Raw genomic sequence first — 19,006 nt, 5'->3', positions numbered from 1 at the left:
AGTGAGATCCTTAGGATATCCCCAAGCAACAGTGACAAAATTCTTAACTCCCGTAAAATTTGCCACTTTTTCTCCTCTAATCTTCCCAATGAGACGAGTCATACATTCGGAAACTCCTGAATCTACATCATCCAGCTCCAAACATGCTCCATCCTGTTCTAAGTTGGACAGAGCAAATTTTTTCAAAACCTCCTCCAGTTCATCCGCCATGGAGCTTAGGAGATCTAAGCGGGATTCCTCTACTATATCAATGCAAATGATAGAATCTGACAATCTAGTAGGAAAAGGAAACACAGACTACACTCTTCTAAATGTAAATACACTTTCAGATAGGCAAATGCAACTATAATCGTGCATGTGAATATGCATGAGCAGGCACAGTAGAACAGAATAAGACTGTTATACCTTGATTATGCGTGGCCTAGATTTGAACCAACCGTTTGCTGTCTTGGTGTGGCCGACCAGCTTTTTGCTTCCTCCTTTATGGTTGGCCTTTCTTTTAATCCTTCAAGACTATTGCTTCCTCAAAACTTAAAAGTATCTTTTTGGTTTTTCTAGATTTCTCAACTTCCGCACTTCAATGGTTGTTGTCTGGTTACAGATTTGGGCAACTATAATTGTGAATCAGAAATATGTTGAGCTAAACAGATAGCTGATCGAGTGAAAAGGTGCTGGTAATTTGAAATTTCACTCTCCCACCCAGAGGAGAGAAAGCTCTCAAGTTGAGAGAAGTCGCTTAATTCGCCTACCCTGGTATCCAAGTGTGGAAAGTTGACTCAAAAAATGTTAACACTTTAGGTAAGGTGAAAACTTGGTCAAAATGTGCGTGCGCATTTCCTCATAATAGCCACATCAAGAGATAATAAGCTATATATGTGTCAAACAAAGTTGATTCCCTCTAATTTTTTATAATTTTAATTTATATTATGAGTTTATATATATATATATATATATATATATATATATATATATGAATTAACCACTTTTGAATTAATTTTTTTCTTCAAACAAAATTCATTTATTTTTATTTATATTGCATGTACCTTTACGCGGGCGGGCTTGGATCTCATGCTTGGGGTGGTCATGGAGCCGGAGGTGCCCTTCGATTCCCCTCATCTCTGATCTCTCCACTTCTTTGAGCGACTTCTGGAGTCGGAGATGGAACAGGATGGCTTCCGATATTCTCCGGTCAGCCTTGTTTGAGCTGGAAAATGGCCTTCGACGCCACAGCTGGTAACTGGGCCATTGATCTTTGGATTTGTTGTCCTCACATTCATGTGGCTGGTATTACCCGAGGTAGTACAGTATAGAGTGGACGCCAATTTCTCAAGCATCTCACCCTTTCTGGGTTGGAAGCTGCCACGACTTGCTTTCAAAACATCCGAAGCACAATGATGCCTTGCGACGAGATTGTGAACGAAGGAAACCAAAAAAAATTACTCTAGTACGTTTGGATAAGAGATCACGTGAGATCATTTTTGAAAAAGAATATTGCAATATTTTTTTTTTATGTTAAAAACTGATTGAAAAATATGTGCAAGTAAATAAAAAAAATTCCAAACAAATACCTTGATCCTTTTGGTGCTATTCAGATCAAAGTTGGATGAAATTGGTAATGCATGAAACAGTGATGAACATTTTATAACGTGTTTGTCTTGATCGGGCTTTGATCAACATGTTTCTTCTAATTACTCGACGATGTCAAGCTCACGACCAAAAGCATGATTGGTGAACCTAAGAATGAGGCCTTTAGAAGAAACAATCTTATCAAGAAAAGAAGGATAAAAAATTGAGTTGCCCCAACTCAAAGCAAAGCCCCTGGAAGAGCACCAAAAATCCTTCAAAGCGGACAAAACAAACAGAGAAAACCGGTACGCAAATAATAGCAAACAACAAATCTTCAAGTCTTTGTATTCTTAATATAGAATGACCTGCAACATATGACAACCAGTGTAATCTTGTCAATGTTGTGAATCTGTCACAGAAACACATCTAATAATTATGCTAATTAGGGAAAAAAAACGGCATGGAACTTGAGATTTTTCTCATTGGAAATGTATTTTACCTTTAAAAATATATTTTTGCAGATAGTTAGAAAACCTCTCTTAATTACCTGTAATGACTTCGTGGCCAGCATTTTTTCCCAGATTAAGTGTGTCCTGCTACCACAATTACAGAAGCAACAGCTGCCGCAGTACTCACCACATTTGCCCCAACTGATGCAATGTCGAACCAAAACTCTCGTTTATCTTTCTGGAAAGTCAGACACAAGTAATTAAACAATCAAGTTAAGACTTAAACCGCGGCCAACTTAGAAACTAGATGATCATTGATGATTTCATCAACCAACTTCCTAAATAGATACATTAATTTGTAGTTTCCTTGCCTTTTGCCGTTCAAGCAGTTCATTGGTGGCACGAATCCCTTCTACGGTGCGGGCTATTTCTGACTCTAGTTGGGCCAAGTGTTCAGTATCTTGATTCCAGTTTGCTTGTTTGACAGCAGCATCTGAAAAGACAAAGTTATGCATGAAATTTCATTGTAAATTCGGGCATATTTGAACCGTGAAGTAAATCATAAAGGACTCAAAGGTGATGTATGATTATGACGTAGTTTACTAGAAATAATACGTACCTTTGAGCTGGTTCTTGAATTCATTGTTGTATTTGTGGGTCTTCGTAGCCACGACTACTCCGTTTTTCTTTAACTCATCCACGGCTGCTTGCTCGAATTTTTCTAGAATTTCATGCCTCATATGTTCCACCACAGAAAGGTAGGTTGGCTTAACAACCTAAAGCATTTTGAATTCTTTAAGTAATGAATATGCAAATTTAGCGGAGAACAAATAATACATAGTTGAATTTTCAATCGATGAATAATAGTTGTAGATCAAATTTAACTTCACCAATATATCATTGTAACAATTCCTAGGGTACCTTCATGATGTTTTCAATTAGCTGCTTCCTGCTTGCGTCCCTTTTGGTCTCATCATAGTGTTGAGCTTCCTCATCATACCTGGACAAAAGCTTTGAACAATCATCAATAACCTCATTATAGATTTAACTATCCAAATTATCAAAAAAATATGAGCACACAATCAGCAATGCAAAGGATTTTTACCCTATTCTCGTAAAAATTCTGGTACTTCTCTTCAGCAATTTTGTTACAGCGTATTTCAGCAACCATGATCTACCAATTAATTGAAAACAGAATATTAATTAAAATTGCAAGGAAACTGAAAACAGTATACAAGACCACTACCACAGTAACTTTTAATTAATCAATTAATTAATGCTTTTACTCGGTAATGAGGTAAGTCAATGTCCTTGTCCTCCTTAATTTTGTCCCAGATTTTCTTTGCATAATCAGCAAAACCCGAGGCTGGCGTACTCCCTGCAGCACCTTCACCAGATGTAGAAATGGAGATAATCCGCTCTCTCAGACCAGCAACCTTCGCAATGGAATATCAAATTTTATTGGAAAAAAAAAAGACGAAAAGGTTAACCATTACCAAAAATCGCCAAATAATAATAATAACATAAAAAAAGCAGACCACACACATCGATAGACAAGTGTGTGAGGTACAGTAAACACCATATTTGTACTCTAAGAGAGAATGGAATATTGGAAGTATAAATACCTCATTTTCAAACTGTTCTGGCTTGTCTTCAAAATTCAATAGTGCTACCACTTTAATCGGAGCAATCACAAGCCGATAAATCACACAAGATATACCACCTAAGATTTTGATTTAAGTTCTCAAATTTTGATTTTGTTTTATTCTGTCATTTATTTTCGGATTTTGTTTTAATTATATCACTTTGGATCGATTCAAGATTTGGAGGATAAAGTATACCAGGAAAAAACTATGCAAGTTTCATGCTCTAAGTTTATTTAATTTCTGCTTCTGTTTCTTTCTTGTTTTCGTCCTCTAGTCTACACAAATTAAAGAATAGAATTCAGATCCAAAAGAGGGGAAAAAGATGTGCAATGGTTCGCCATATCGCCCGATTCCGAGATGATTCCGAGATGATTTCTGCATCTAAAGCTTACTATTTTATCCTGGTGGCTCTATTATTCCTTTCCAGAAATCCTTGTTTTTTGCCCTTATTTATGCTATCACCTTTAAACTAAAGAAATCCTTGTTCTCTGCCCTCATTTATGCTATCACCTTTAAACTAGATTTTCTACTATGTGTAGCAATTCAACTATTATTCCTTTCCAGAAATTTTATGCAACAATTATTTGTTATGAAAGATAAATTTTGATTTTTATTGTATTGTCCTGTTATTGACTATCATAGTTATGACCAAAGACCAGTTAAAGAATATTTTCCCAGCTCCTACAGTCTTGGATCAAATTTTCCACATGTTTTGGGGCTCAATAAGTAGAATATGCAGTCAATCATGAATTGTTTGATATAATTTGGTTTCTGTTTCAATTTTGGTCTTAGAAAGTTGATACTGGTCATGTACTGATTAATTTCTAACACAAATAACCACTACTAAGTTCCATATCTTGGTTTTTTGAAAGGGAATTATTCAGTGGAAGGATCCTAATCGGGGGACAACGGCTTTAACATATCTTACTCTTCAATCATTTTGCAACTGTCTTTTTTATATTAGTTTCTTTGGTACTGCGCAAAGACGTGGACTTTGCTTTAATTATCCTACTGCTATAATGGTGTGCTTCAATGGGTGTCGCATGAACATCTTTGAGGCACTTTGGGCTTTGACACTACAACTTTTGGTCAACTTCAAATATCAGGTGTGCTTTGTTGGTTGTGTTGGAGGATTTTGATAGCATTTTAGTAAGTGCAACAAATGTCACTTTCGAAAAATTGCAGGATCTTCAAGATTCATGTTTGGATAATATCCACTGTGGTATATCAGAAGAGCAATGATGTCAACATGTAGTAAAAAATGAGCAAAATCTTTAGTTATGTTGATTTACATTTTTAAAGAAAACAGAGCCTAAATTGTTCTTTATTGCTGTCCTTTGCTATTTTGGTTTCATTTTAAGCACATATAGAAGACAACAATATAGGGTAATGATAGTCCTATTTGCATATCTTGAGTTTAGTAGTTTAGTTTAGAGAATTGAAGCTTCAAATTTTACAACATAACATGAAAGCCAGTCATTTGTTCTTTTATGCCTCAATAAGTTGTACTTAGTACTTGATAAAGGAACTATTCCTTTCATGGACTTTGTTGCTGATGTGTTTTCTTTACTTCAAAATGTTTACTAATGAAAATAAAATAATTTCTTATTTGAAGATGTTTACTAATGAGAATAAAATAATTTCTCACTTGCAAGGCTCCTATAAAAGACATTGTTGAGTGGCCTTCTCAAGTTTCCAACTTCTTTGTCGAGATAAGCAGCAGCATGACTGTCTTACATTGATCTCGCAACAACTGCTTGATTGCTCTTATTTTGGATCTCCTAGCAACAGCTTGATTGCTACCACAAATTAGTAATAGACATTTATTATATAAACAATATATAACTCCAAATATCAATAATCTTCTGAGGTTTACGGCCTCTGATAGTTAGTTCAAGTTACATTCCTTGTTCATGTCTTATTTTAAGTGTTCAAAATGCGTATTTGGTTTATTGTAGGCAAGTCCATTTAACTTAGACTTTGGTTAATCAACTCACAGATGTTGTTTATTTTTATTTTTCTTCATCAATATACCAAGTATCCTATGTTAGGTTAAGTATCGAGTTCTATGTATCTGTAGTCTATGACTCTCTATGGAGCATGCATCATGATATACTGATTTATGACTTTTAGTGTGTTTTCGCATCGCACTGCTGTAATTATTATTCGATAGAAAATGTTAGCCTAAGGATATAATTCAGTAGAAAATATTCACTACACAATCAACAGAGCAATTTGCCTTCTCAACAGGTCTAATGCTCCCACGCCTTGCATGGGAAATCATTCCCTAGTTAAAAAATGAAAAGATCCCTCTATAAATTAAATGCAAGGACCTGATCCCTCCATGCATTAAATGCAAGGACCCAAATTTTTTCTTTAATACAATTAAAAAGAAAAAAATGCAGGGATTCTTAAAGGTCCTAAATTAGAGCTTGTTTTCGACGCCTTGCAATTTCTTGGTTTAAATCGATTCTTAAATAATTTGTTAAAAAAAGAATAGAAATTTTTGTTTCCTTTTATAACCATTTCAAAAAGCTGAAAACTACTCATAGAAACACATTATAAACTATCAAACAGAAAATAATACTTTCAAACTACTTCTCTTGAAATCGTTTTTTTTTTTCTTTTTCGATTTGCTTGATTGAAAGTTAACATAAAGTAAAGGCATAAATCATACAATGGATTGATTACACTTTGAACAACTTTTCACTTAAGAAAAAATCATGTAACCAATGCCTCAAGCTCTCAAGAAGAAGCTACTCATTGACTAAATGACAATCAGATATTTTTAAATGAATACATACATGCATACATATATATATTATATAAATGCAAATAGTAAATTTATTCAAAATATGGAATTTCTTCTAACTAGATGAATCAAGATTCTTAGAGGTCATCTTCACATGGTTTCTTCCTTCCCTTAAGAATTAGGGGTTTGCGAGGACCTAAGGTTTCAACACGAATGGCATGTGTCCAATTAGGCTGGATTCCTAAATTGGGAAACTTCTTTGTAGAAATAGAAATCAAGCCTTTGGTTATTTATTTATGTTGCCATGTGGCATTGGTGGATTGGTTAGTATTATTGTTTGGTTATTAGAGTGGTCACGTGGGATTGAATCCCTTATTACTAGCGGTAGTTGTAATAGGAGTTACCTATGCAAGGCATTGTGATTAGAATAGTAGTCTCTCGGTTCTTTTTTTTTTTTTTTTTTGTGAGAAGATTTGAAAGAAAGTCATACCCTCCTCTGGTTAACAAAAGAAGAATTTCCTTTGTCTCAATATCGTTTTTTCTTGATTTTTCATGTGGGTTTATGTTTGATTATTGTTTTGGGTCCATCATTTTTTATTGAAAGATTTAAACTCAGAAGAGTTGAAAACAATTAGTGTGTTTGGATAGGAGATTATTTGAAATATTATTTGGAATAATTACTGTAGGACTTTTTGTGATGTGATACATGTAAGATAAAAAGATAATTGATAAGATAAAAAGATGTATTGAAAATTATAATGATGATGTAAGTAAATAAAATTGGACAAATAATCTCCTGTCCAAACACACTCAATATTAAAGGGTAAAAGGGCTAAGTTACATATATGGTCTACAAATAATGGACAAAAAAAGTGAGAAAGGGGATCTATACGTTGAATCACAACTCATAGCAATGCAGAAATAGATGAGAAAACGTAAAGGGTCGACGACTCCGAGCCTTTCCTATCAATTAGATGTACTCAAGAAACATAAATGAAAGGACAAATTACATTTTACCCCCTATAATTTAGTATTTTTGTACATAATCCTATTTGATTTCAAAAACTATACATAACCCTTTCATGATTTGGATTAAAGTGTTAAAATGATGGAAATGATCATTCGTAATAGAACTTTTGAAAATGTCGAAATTACTCTTATTTAAAAAATAAAATGGTTGAAGTAATCAAAATATATGAATATAATATACATGACGCACGAACCCATATGATTTTATATTTTATCATATAACCCTCTCATGGTTTAATGTTTTATTATATAACCTCCTTATAATTTTTAAAATATATACATAACCCTCCTGTGGTTAATAAATAATTTTGAACTTTACATAGAGGTATGTTTTGACATTTTAGGTGATTTCGTTACGAATTGCAAATTTCATTACTTTGATACTTTAATCTAAATTATGAGCAAGTTATGTATAGTTTTTGAAACCATATGAGGGTTATGTATAAAAAATACTAAACCATAGGGAGGTAAAGTGTAATTTGCTCTAAATGAAATTCCTATCTAGTCTTGTTCATCAAGAAGTGCACGACAAGGCTAGGGCCTACCATCTTAAATTTCTTCTTACAATTCCCACAGCCACATTATTAAGTCTTCTTTTGTAATTTACTTATTAGGATATTTGTGGTCTGAATCAATGAAATGACCCATGTCATTTATTAAAAAAAAATATAAAAACAAATTAAGTTGCTGAAATAATTGAATAGTTCATATAAAACTCTAAAATTACCTAACCATCGGTATGGAAAGAGGAGTGATTATGTAAGATAAAACATCAAAAGAAAAATAAAACGGAATTGAATAACCTATTGAATTGCACAGAAAAAGCAAGCTCCCATTGTGTACCTATATTAATATAACTAGTGACTGAGGCACACCCACAATTAATAGAAGTTACATATATGTCTTTATAAAGTCTTTATTTTCGGTCACAGTCCTTTATTAATATTTGAAATATTGGTATCAAACCATATCTATGTCCATAAAGGAATTAGTGGACCATATCTATAATTACACATTGAACCATCTTCTGAAACTGCTAAGAAACTTGAATTCATCTATCCTCAGTAGATCAAGTCCAAACCCTCTCTATCGGCAGCCCCTATTATGATCAAGTCCGAGCTTCACACTGATCTGTTTTCCAGGATTTATTATTTTGTCAAGCTGGTTGAACATAAACATTTATATACTCCATCTAAGATGAATAACGTGTTTGTCTTGATCAGGCTTTGATCAATAAGTTTCTTCTAATCACTCGACGATATCAAGGTCACGACTAAAAGCATGATTGGTGAACCTAAGCAATTTTCTTTCATCAGAAAAACAAACTAAGCATGTTTCCTTAGCCCAATGACAATCAATCTGCAAATTTATATTTTGTCCACAAACATTATTATAACCAACAACATCAATGTCGCAAATGAGGCCTTTAGAAGAAACAATCTTATCAAGAAACGAAGGATAAAAATTGAGTTGCCCAAACTCAAAGCAAAGCCCCTGGAAGAACACAAAAAATCCTTCAAAGAAAACAAAACAAACAGTGAAAACCGGTACGCAAATAAGGGACAACAATAGCAAACAACAATCTTCAGGTCTTGTATTCTTCATATAGACGGCCAGTAAGAATGACCTGCAACAAATGACAACCAGTATAATCTTGTCAATGTTATGAATCTGTCACAGAAACACACCTAATCATTAAACTAATTAGAAATTTCTAATAACTATTGTGTGCTATAATTGAATCTTCTTGCTTGCAGGCATGCCATTGCTGTCCAATCTAGTGTTCATCGTAACAATCCATAATGTTAAGTTAGAAATTGGCAAGGGTATAATATTGGCTCCACTAAATTATCTCATGTAGAAACCAATTTAATGAGAGATCAGAACGAGCAATATATGTTCTGGCACAGACCTGAAAAATCTTTTGCAGAATAAAAGAAAAACGCCATAGAACTCGAGAGTTTTCTCATTGGAAATGTATTTTACCTTAAAAATTATATTTTTATAGATAGATAGAAAATATCTCTTAATTACCTGTAATGATTTCGTGGCCAGCAGTTTTTCCCAGATTAAGCGTGTCCTGCTACCATAATTACAGAAGCCACATTTAAGGCAATATCCAACACATTTGCCCCAATTGATCCAACGTTCAACCAGAACGCTCGTTTATCTCTCTGGAAAGTCAGACACAAGTAATAAACAATCAAGTTAGACTTGTACTCCAGCCAACTTAGAAACTAGATGATCATTGATGATTTCATCGGCCAACTTCCTAAATAGATACATTAATTTGTAGCTTCCTTACCTTTTGCTGTTCCAGCAGTTCATTCGTGTCACGAATCACTTCTATGGCGTGGTCTATTTCTGACTTCAGTTGGGCCAATTGTTCTGTGTCTTGATTCCAGTTTGCTTGTTTGACAGCAGCATCTGAAAAGGCAAAGTTACACACGAAATTTCAATGTAAATTGGGGCATATCTACGGTGATGTATGATTATGACGTAGTTTACTAGTAATAATACCTTTGAGCTGGTTCTTGAATTCAATGGTGTATTTGTGGTTCTTCTTCACAGCCACGAGTACTCCCTTTTTTTTTAACTCATCCACAGCTGCTTCCTCAAATTTTTCTAGAATTTGATGCCTCATATGTTCCACCACAGAAAGGTAGGTTGGCTTAACAACCTAAAGCATTTTGAACTCTTTAAGCAATGAACATACAAATTTAGCTGAGAACAAATCATATATAGCTGAATTTTCGATGAAATGAATAACAATTGTAGATCAAATTTAACTTCACTAATATATCATTGTAACGCTCTTCATTGATTCATAAACTATAGTTTATGATATATGGCATTGGATGGTTAACTTTTGTGCAACTTCATCATTTTATAGGCCATGCATGTGGGAATAAGTTAACTAGTAATAGACCTACTTTTTAGCATTTCCTTTTGAACTTTTATGTCGCTTTTGTTTACATGGGCTAGCTGACTTTGTTACTACAAAAATTCAAAAATAAGGGAGGTAAGTCTAGCATTGAACACTTAAAAAATACTCATAAGTGAAATTGGTAGAGTTCTCAAGGGAGGTTTGTAAAGTTATCCCATTTTACTAGAAACTGTATTTTTACCTTTTGAGAAAAGAGAACCAAATTGGCAGATTCTTGCATGAAGATATTTAATTAAATAGTTGTTATGGTGTGGTGCTCCAAAAGAATTGCAAAATAAGTAAGAAAAGTTTAACAATTCCTAGGGCACCTTCATGATGTTTTCAATTAGCTGCTTCCTGCTTGCGTCCCTTTTGGTCTCATCATAGTGTTGAGCTTCCTCATCATACCTGGATAAAAGCTTTGAACAATCATCAATAACCTCTTGATAGATTTAACTATCCAAATTATCAACAAATATGAGTACACAATCAGCAATGCAAAGGATTTATTTCTGGGGTAAATTCCACTTTACCCCCTTGTGGTTTAGCATTTTTTCACATAACTCCCCAGTGATTTCAAAAGCTATACACAACCCCCTTATGATTTGGATTAAAATATCAAAGTGACGGAAATGATCATTCGTAACGGCGTCACCTAACATGTCAAAATTACCCTTATGTAAAGTTGAAAATTATTTATTAACCAAGGAGGGTTATGTGTATATTTTAAAAATTATAAGGGGGTTATATGGTAAAATACTAAACCATAAGGGGGTTATATGGTAAAATATAAAAAGTATACGAGATTAATGTGTCATGTATTTATAAGGGGAATTTTGACAGTTTTAGAAGTTTCATTACGAGTGACTATTTCCGTCACTTTGACACTTTAATCCAAATCATGAGAAGGTTATGTATAGCTTTTGATACCATAGGGGGGTTATGTAAAAAAAAAAGGGTAAACAACCGGGGGTAAAATGTAATTTGCCCTTTTTTTGGGGGTCCGAGTTTCTTTGTGGGATTTACAATCACACCATGCACATAGAATAATGGTTTGGATCACACTTTCTAGAGAGTTTTTTTTTTTTTTGGGGAAAAAGTTGCTATAGTACATTTTAGGTCATGATGCATATAAGATAAAACGGTAATTAAGAAATCCGTAACATGAATATAGCATCAGTCCAAGGAATTTTACAGTATTACCATAAAGAGCATCAATTCTAAAAACTTGAGAATCCTGTGAAGGCACACTTGCTGAGAGACAGATAAATGTCAATTATTGGACTGACTTTAGCGCCAAAGCCAAAAGAGGGAAAAATGGATGGGCAAAGCTTATTCGAAGTTGCTATAGTACCTTTTAGGTCATGATGTATATAGGATAAAACGGTAATTGAGAAATCCGTAACATGAATATAGCATCAGTCCAAGGAATTTTACAGTATTACCATAAAGAGCATCAATTCTAAAAACTTGAAAATCCTGTGAAGGCACACTTACTGAGACAGATAAATGTCAATTATTGGACTAACTTTAGCGCCAAAGCCTTGTACTGCACCTGAGATTGCATCCTTCTCAATTTGAAGCCAGGACTAGGAACCATTTTCAACGAAATTACAGTAATTAATTAATATGGTCAAGCACACACACACACACACACACACACACACACACACACATATATATATATATATATGCCCTGTGAAATCCAAATCAAAACCAAGAATGGTATGCTTGTTACCCTATCATCGTAAAAACTCTGATACTTCTCTTCAGCAATTTTGTTACAGCGTATTTCAGCAACCATGATCTACCAATTTATTGAAAACAGAATATTAATTAGGAAAATTACATTTTATCCCCTGTGATTTAGCATTTTTTACATTACCCCCTATGATTTCAAAAACTATACATAACCCCCTCGCAATTTGGATTAAAATGTCAAAGTGACGGAAATAGTCATTCATAACGGAATTTCTAAAAATGTTGAAATTTCCCTTATAAATACATGATACACTAACCCCGTACAATTTTTATATTTTACCATATAACTCCCTTATAGTTTAATACTTTACCATATAACTCCCTTATGATTTTCAAAATATACACATAACCCCTTTGGTTAATAAATAATTTTTAACTTCACATAAGAGTATTTTTGATATTTTAGGTGACTCCGTTATGAATGAACATTCTCATCACTTTGACACTTTAATCCAAATCATGAGGGAATTATGTATAGATTTTGAAACTATAGGGGGGTTACATAAAAAAATGCTAAACCATAGGGGATAAAGTGGAATTTGCCCTATTAATTAACATTGCAAGAAAACTGAAAACAATATACAAGACCACTACTACAGTGACTTTTAATTAATAAATTAATTAATGGTTTTACTCGGTAATGAGGTAAGTCAAGGTCCTTGTCCTCCTTAATTTTGTCCCAGATTTTCTTTGCATAATCAGCAAAACCCGAGGCTGGTGTACTCCCTGCAGCACCTTCACCAGATGTAGAAATCGAGATAATCCGCTCTCTCAGACCAGACACCTGCTCAATAGAATATCAAATTTTATTGGAAATAAAAGACGATCGAAAGGTTAACCATGACCAAAAATCGCCAAATAATAATAATAACATAAAAAAAGCAGACCACACACATCGATAGACAAGTGTCTGAGGTACAGTAAACACCATATTCGTACTCTAAGAGAGAATGGAATATTGGAAGTATAAGTACCTCATTTTCAAACTGTTCTGGCTTGTCTTCAAAATTCGATAGCGCTACCACTTTAATCTGAGCAATCACAAGCCGATAAATCACACAAGATATACCGACTAAGATTTTGATTTAAGTTCTCAAATTTTGATTTTTTTTATTCAGTCATTTATTTTCGGATTTTGTTTTAATTATATCACTTTGGAGCTCATGTCATGTTGTAGATCGACTCAAGATTTGGAGGATAAAGTATACCAGGAAAAAACTATGCAAGTTTCATGCTCTAGGTTTATTTAATTTCTGCTTCTGTTTCTTTCTTGTTTTCGTCCTCTAGTTTACACAAATTAAAGAATAGAATTCAGATCCAAAAGAGGGGGAAAAGATGTGCAATGGTTCGCCATATCGCCCGATTTTGAGATGATTCTGACAATATGTAACCGGAACGGTGCTTGCCGGTACGAGATCGATGGCCAGATCAATGAATGACCTGTCTCCGAGTTGACTCCAGCTGACTCGGCTGGTATTAGCCGAGTCAATTCAGCGAGACAAGAAATCAGCCAAAATTGGGCGATTCATGATGATCCGACAAGCGATATAGAAGTTCATGGAACGTTTTGATATTTAAGTATATTGAAGTTTGGGGCTTTCTCTGAAGCTTTTTTCATTTTCTAGTTAAGATATGAGTTTTTTTTTCATCAATTTTGACGATAAAATCGTCTTTTTCACCAAAAGAATCATACGGTTTTTGGCCAAAATTTTGCTTCAGTAGAACTGTAGAAGTCAGAGCAGAAGTCCGCTAAAGAAGACGATCTCTAGGTTTAAATTTCAGACAATTAAGGCAAAGATTTCACACTATTTACCAAAATACCACCTATATTCTCTATTATATGTTGGTTTAACCGTGGCTCCTATGCAACACTTCTTATCCTTTTCAAAATAAAATAATTTTATAAAAAGGCCAAAATCCTTTTAAGTCTTAGTATAATTAAAAAAAAAAACCATTTTCACTAAATAAATATTCTTCATTTTTCACTAAATAAATTAAAATTAAAATATTTTATGGTATACTTCATAAGTATTAGCTATCGCAATATACATATTAAAATTAAAATATTAAAATGAAATATTTTATGTAATCGCAATAAATTAAAATTAATGAATCATGTACAATTTTTTTATGAAATTCTCTATTTTTAGTAATTTTTTTTAAATTTTTTGAAAATTTTTATATGTTATAATATACATATCACCCGATATTCAACCGATATACTGTGACGGATGTGGAACAATTGCGCGGATCATGTGTGCAAAGATTATTAGAAGTCGCAGGTCTTACATTGAAGAAATCTTCTAGTGAAGCATTCAGCTGTGCTTCGGGCTTCTTCATTCCTTCCCATATCTACAATATTATATAAAACATCAGTAGCACGATATCATGAGAATTTGTAACAATTTCAGATGATTTTTACCTTATACATTCCTACTTTCAGCTGTTCTTCCAACTTATCCAGAGGGCACTAGATTCAAAACAATTCATCAGATGAATTGTTGTGATTAAGCACTAGTTAATTAATCAACGGAATATCAAGAAAATAGAAAAGAAAAGGAAATAATAATCTATACCTTGTTTTTGTCACGGAGAACAAACACTAGATTCACCTTTCGTCGAGTACAAAATTTTCTAATCATTACCTGAGGAGTACACTGTCATAGAGATAATACTATACCACAAACACCAACAAATTATTGAGCCATGAAAGTTGCTTACCTCAAATATAGTTCGTAAGAGTGGCCGATTCCCTCCATTATTAAGGTTAACAGTATAACACTTCCTGTTTGATTAATAAAAAGTTGGCTTACTATGTTGTATGAAGTACCTCCTTCGATGAGTAGATTTTAAGGAGAATATATATACATAAAAATTAACAACTTCAGCTACATTTAATGAAATTGAATTACCAATTTAAAAGTTTGAACATTTATGGTACCTTGAGTTAATTAGTCGTAAGAAAATAGTGGACAATTGCTAATGAAATTACTGAATAACATGTCTAAATTTGTGCGTACTGAAAATGTTAAAATGTAGAGTTGACTTCGTTAAAAAAGGAAAAAAAAAAAAAAAAAAAAAGTAGAGGCAACCGTGGTTGGTAAGGAGGCGAGACAACCGTGGTTGGTAAGGAGGCGATATTATATAAGGGTAAATTACATGCAACCTCCAATGGTTTCGTCTATTGCCACATGATCCACTTAATGTTTCAAATATCCACTTAATGCCCTTATGATTCTATTTAAAGTGGAAACTTAATGAAAAATAGCCTATGTAACATCTTTAATTGAAATACCATTAGTGCCCTTACTTAAACATTAAATTGGTTGATAGCTTAACTACCTTATATAAAAGTATAGGTAGATTACATGGATAAATGCAAAAATTACAGGGAGATAAAGTGGATATTTATACAAACCAGAAGAGATTTACACGGAGATTAAAATTTCATCACATGTACTTTTAGAGCGCGTTAGGTATAAATGCCGTAACTAATTTTGCATTCCATCTATTTTTTCACTTTACATAAAACCATAGGGGATTACCTAGCTATGTTGAAAACTTAGAAATGATATCTGACATTATGTAAAATTGCAGGGGGTTATAAGTAATTTACCCTATTTATAAGGGTAAAAATTGTCCTCCTATTCTGGATAACCAACGGACGCGCTTATGGGTAAAGTTAGGGATGTAATCGAGCCAAGTCAAGCTCGAGTATTGCTATACTCGAGCTCGACTCGACTCATATGTACCTAGGCTCGAGCTCGAGCCAAAAAATCAATACTCGAGGCTTGACTCGAGAAACTCCCTTTAAGCTCGAGACTCAATTCGATAAGGCTCGATCTTTAGGCAAGCTTTATCAAGTCGAGTCTAATCAAACTTCTTGACTGGACTCGAAAAATGTACACTTCTGCCCTTATGGAATTTTATTATAAAGAAGAGTATATTGTAAATTCAATATATATTATACCCATAACAGTCATTTTATAATTATAATATATATATATATTATTTAAATACACCCCGACTCGACGAGTAGCTCGACAAGCCACGAGACTCAAAATATTGGCTCGAAACTCGACTCGAATAACAATCGAGTAGCTCAAGACTCGGCTCGAACTCGGTCAAACCGAGTTCAAGCCAAGCCATTGACCGAGCTCGCGAGTAGCTCGACTCGCATATATCCCTAGGTAAAGTGTATATCAATCCATACCAACCAAATACCAAATTGCTTTATTTATTGACATTAACAAGAAAAAAAAAAGGAGAAGTGATAGATGAATTTTTTAAACTATTCCCTTTTGGATGCTTACCTCTTAAGAATTTCAATAATCCTACTTGATTAACTTTAACTTTTAAAGCTGTTTATCTTTTCTCAAATTTAGGGACATCATGAGAAGGAAAAGATGAGACCGTTTGACATTGTGCTGCTTAAATTTAAAACCAAGCTTACATGTTGACTATGACTGTGTTTGCAACAGCCAAGCAAAATAGCGCAGTTTGTTTCTCAAACTTCGTATCATCCTGGAAAAAGACACAGGAAAACTGAATCAGAAAGTGAAGACAATCAAATCTGGACAATTTAACTAGCAAAGTGGAGTACTCTTTACAGTAATTAAGGTACGGTTTCCTAAGACATGTTAACTCTGTCATTTGAAGACAAGAAATTTGAAAACTACCTCTCGCTCTGAGCCATCACTTCCTTCCGTATCAACAGCGAGGATTTCAGGGCCACCATTTGGATTTGGTAAAGGGCATTTTGCCACCCAAATACCTTTTGTCGTTTGATGCCTAATGAGGTAATTAAAAGTAACCCAGAACAAAAAGAACACACAAGAAGTTAAAAGGGAAGGGGAGGGAGAGAGAGATCTTGTACATGGATTATATAATTAAGCATGAAATTTGTCATTATTACTAACTAAAAAGAAAGAACTCTAGGGTTATTAAAAATTGAATAAGGTCTTCATACATTCCCTGGCTGGCATCCATCACTTTGAATTTAGTGGAGTGCAGAGAATTCATAAGTGTGCTCTTTCCTGCATAAATCAAAACTTGCTGGTAATTGGTCCCAAATCACAGATTTTGACTTGGATGGAAATTTGTAAATAGCAACTTGAGATGCACCCAACTAAAATACGTATTACCGGTACTTTGCACGCCAAAGACGGAGACAACAGCAACGGGACGGCTCACGGCAGCCAGTTTCAGATCATCTACAAATTTTGAGTTGAAATTTCCATCTCCATCTATGAGCAGAGTTGGATGGTTGCCCTCAACTTGTTGTGCTGAAGAAAATATTCACCTTTTAGCTAGTTATGCAAAATAAGCTGATAAAGGAAGCATAAATATATGAAAGAATCACCATCCTGTGAATCAAGAACTTACCCATGTAGACAAGATGAGAGGATGGAATTTGTGGAAGGAAATAGAAGTCGTGCGAGATGATATCAAGAAAGGTTTATGACGGAGAATGGGTTGATGCAATCCGTGGTTTTCCAAAAGTGTGGAAAGTTTTGGGTGATTTCTCAAGACCATTATATCAAAAAATGTAACACGTTAGGTTAGAACTTGCATGATCACCCACCGGCCACCACAGTAGACGAAAAATTCCTAGGCTGGACCATGCCACCACATATCGAATTACGTAACAAAGGTGACGTAAGGGGAGTGATTAATGAGTAATGATAATCATAATGATGTATAGTTATGGCCGTCAATGTCGTACTATAGAATCTTGGTCAAGTCTAAAGATAACAGGATATATAATCCAGAGATGCTTTACCGGAATGGACCTACTTGAGAGGAATAGAACATAACGTATGTGTGTACGTGTGTCAGTGTGTGGATGCAGGAATATTTGATCTCTCAAAAAAAAAAAAAGATGATTGCCTTTGTTCACATGGTCTTAATCTTATTACCATCAAAGTGGATGTGCAGGAATGAATTTGCATGATCAGGAATATCCATAAACAGGCTTATTTATTCAAGTGGATTTACTGTATTTGCATGCATGGCCCAGCTCATTGGTGATGCAAAAGTAAAGAGGTTAAAAGTGTGAAATGACGACAACATTTTGTGTTTTTTGATGCATAATTGATGTCGATGTCATATTATAAAATCTTGAAATGGACCTACTTCCAAAAATTATCGCATTGAAATGGACCTACTGTCACCAATTGGCTGGATAGGGTTTCTCTGTGGGTCTATCTTAAATTGTCCTTTGAGTTGATTTTATCGATGCCTTCTGCGTCGTTTAAGTGAGTGATGTGTGTGTGTGTGTTTTCTTTGACATTTGTAGAAGAAAAAAACTAGACTTCTAGCGAGGATTGCACGGGAGGGGGTTGGGTGCACCATCGCACATCGAAAGATCGTAAGGTAGTTATTCTGGGTTTAAGGTTCATGAGGAGCCCTTCATATCATCAATTGACTGGATAGGGTTTATCTGTGGATTGTCCTTTGGGCTGATTTTATCGATGCCTGCATCGTTTAAGTGAGTGGTGTGTGTGTGTTTTCTTTGACATTTGTGGAAGAAAAAAAGAAATGGACCCACTTTCGTCTATTGTGGTGGGTGATCATGCAAGTTAGTGGAAACTTTTAAAAAGCGTCTTTGTGTCTTTTCGTGTTCCCGTGTTGGTTTCCATCTGTCACGTGTTGTTAAATTATATAGAAATGATTGTATGACATAAACTAAGATTAATGCACTATATTCACTCATTGGCCATGCCTTCATCGTGTCTGTTTGATCAAATCTTATCATGTTTGATCAAATCTTATCATATTTTCACAGCGGAAAAAAACTTGGCCATCTTTTACACCCTAAAATTATTCACGCAATTTTTATTTTGACAACGTAAATTTTCTAATTTAATCATTGAGA

At 34.2% G+C, this 19,006-nt stretch overlaps 1 protein-coding gene across 2 annotated transcripts; it reads right to left on the bottom strand.

Moving 5' to 3' along the window:
* Positions 1-1,802: 1,802 nt before the first annotated feature.
* Positions 1,803-17,789, bottom strand: LOC113734401 (protein ROOT HAIR DEFECTIVE 3-like). 2 transcript variants are annotated; one of them, XM_027260933.2, is made up of 18 exons: positions 17,515-17,789; positions 17,274-17,414; positions 17,099-17,165; positions 16,809-16,920; positions 16,583-16,653; positions 14,851-14,914; positions 14,706-14,774; positions 14,552-14,599; positions 14,419-14,481; positions 13,104-13,160; positions 12,764-12,913; positions 12,107-12,175; positions 11,866-11,957; positions 10,698-10,776; positions 9,963-10,122; positions 9,748-9,869; positions 9,477-9,616; positions 1,803-1,931 (listed from the first exon to the last, which is right to left on the bottom strand). In XM_027260933.2, the coding sequence occupies exons 1-17, from the start codon at positions 17,516-17,518 to the stop codon at positions 9,512-9,514; spliced, it is 1,473 nt and encodes a 490-aa protein (XP_027116734.1). In that variant the 5' UTR covers positions 17,519-17,789; the 3' UTR covers positions 1,803-1,931; positions 9,477-9,511. The 2 variants fall into 2 exon arrangements, with proteins under 2 accessions (XP_027116734.1, XP_027116733.1); XM_027260932.2 differs by lacking the exon at positions 1,803-1,931 and adding an exon at positions 8,803-9,069 and having other exon boundaries at positions 17,515-17,788.
* Between the last annotated feature and the right edge of the window lie 1,217 nt (positions 17,790-19,006).

This window comes from Coffea arabica, chromosome 3c (genome assembly GCF_036785885.1).
Source record: "Coffea arabica cultivar ET-39 chromosome 3c, Coffea Arabica ET-39 HiFi, whole genome shotgun sequence".
Taxonomy (NCBI): Eukaryota; Viridiplantae; Streptophyta; class Magnoliopsida; order Gentianales; family Rubiaceae; genus Coffea; species Coffea arabica.
Note: the sequence above shows the minus strand (reverse complement) of the source record. Positions and strands in the feature narration are given on the sequence as shown.

Excerpts from the sequence above, each read along its gene's own strand:
- LOC113734401 (XM_027260933.2), bottom strand. Across the intron at positions 11,958-12,106 it reads AGAGTTTTTACGATGATAGG|TCCTGGCTTCAAATTGAGAA; the intron begins GTAACAAGCATA and ends AATGGTTCCTAG. Across the intron at positions 10,123-10,697 it reads TAATTGAAAACATCATGAAG|GTTGTTAAGCCAACCTACCT; the intron begins GTGCCCTAGGAA and ends AAAATGCTTTAG.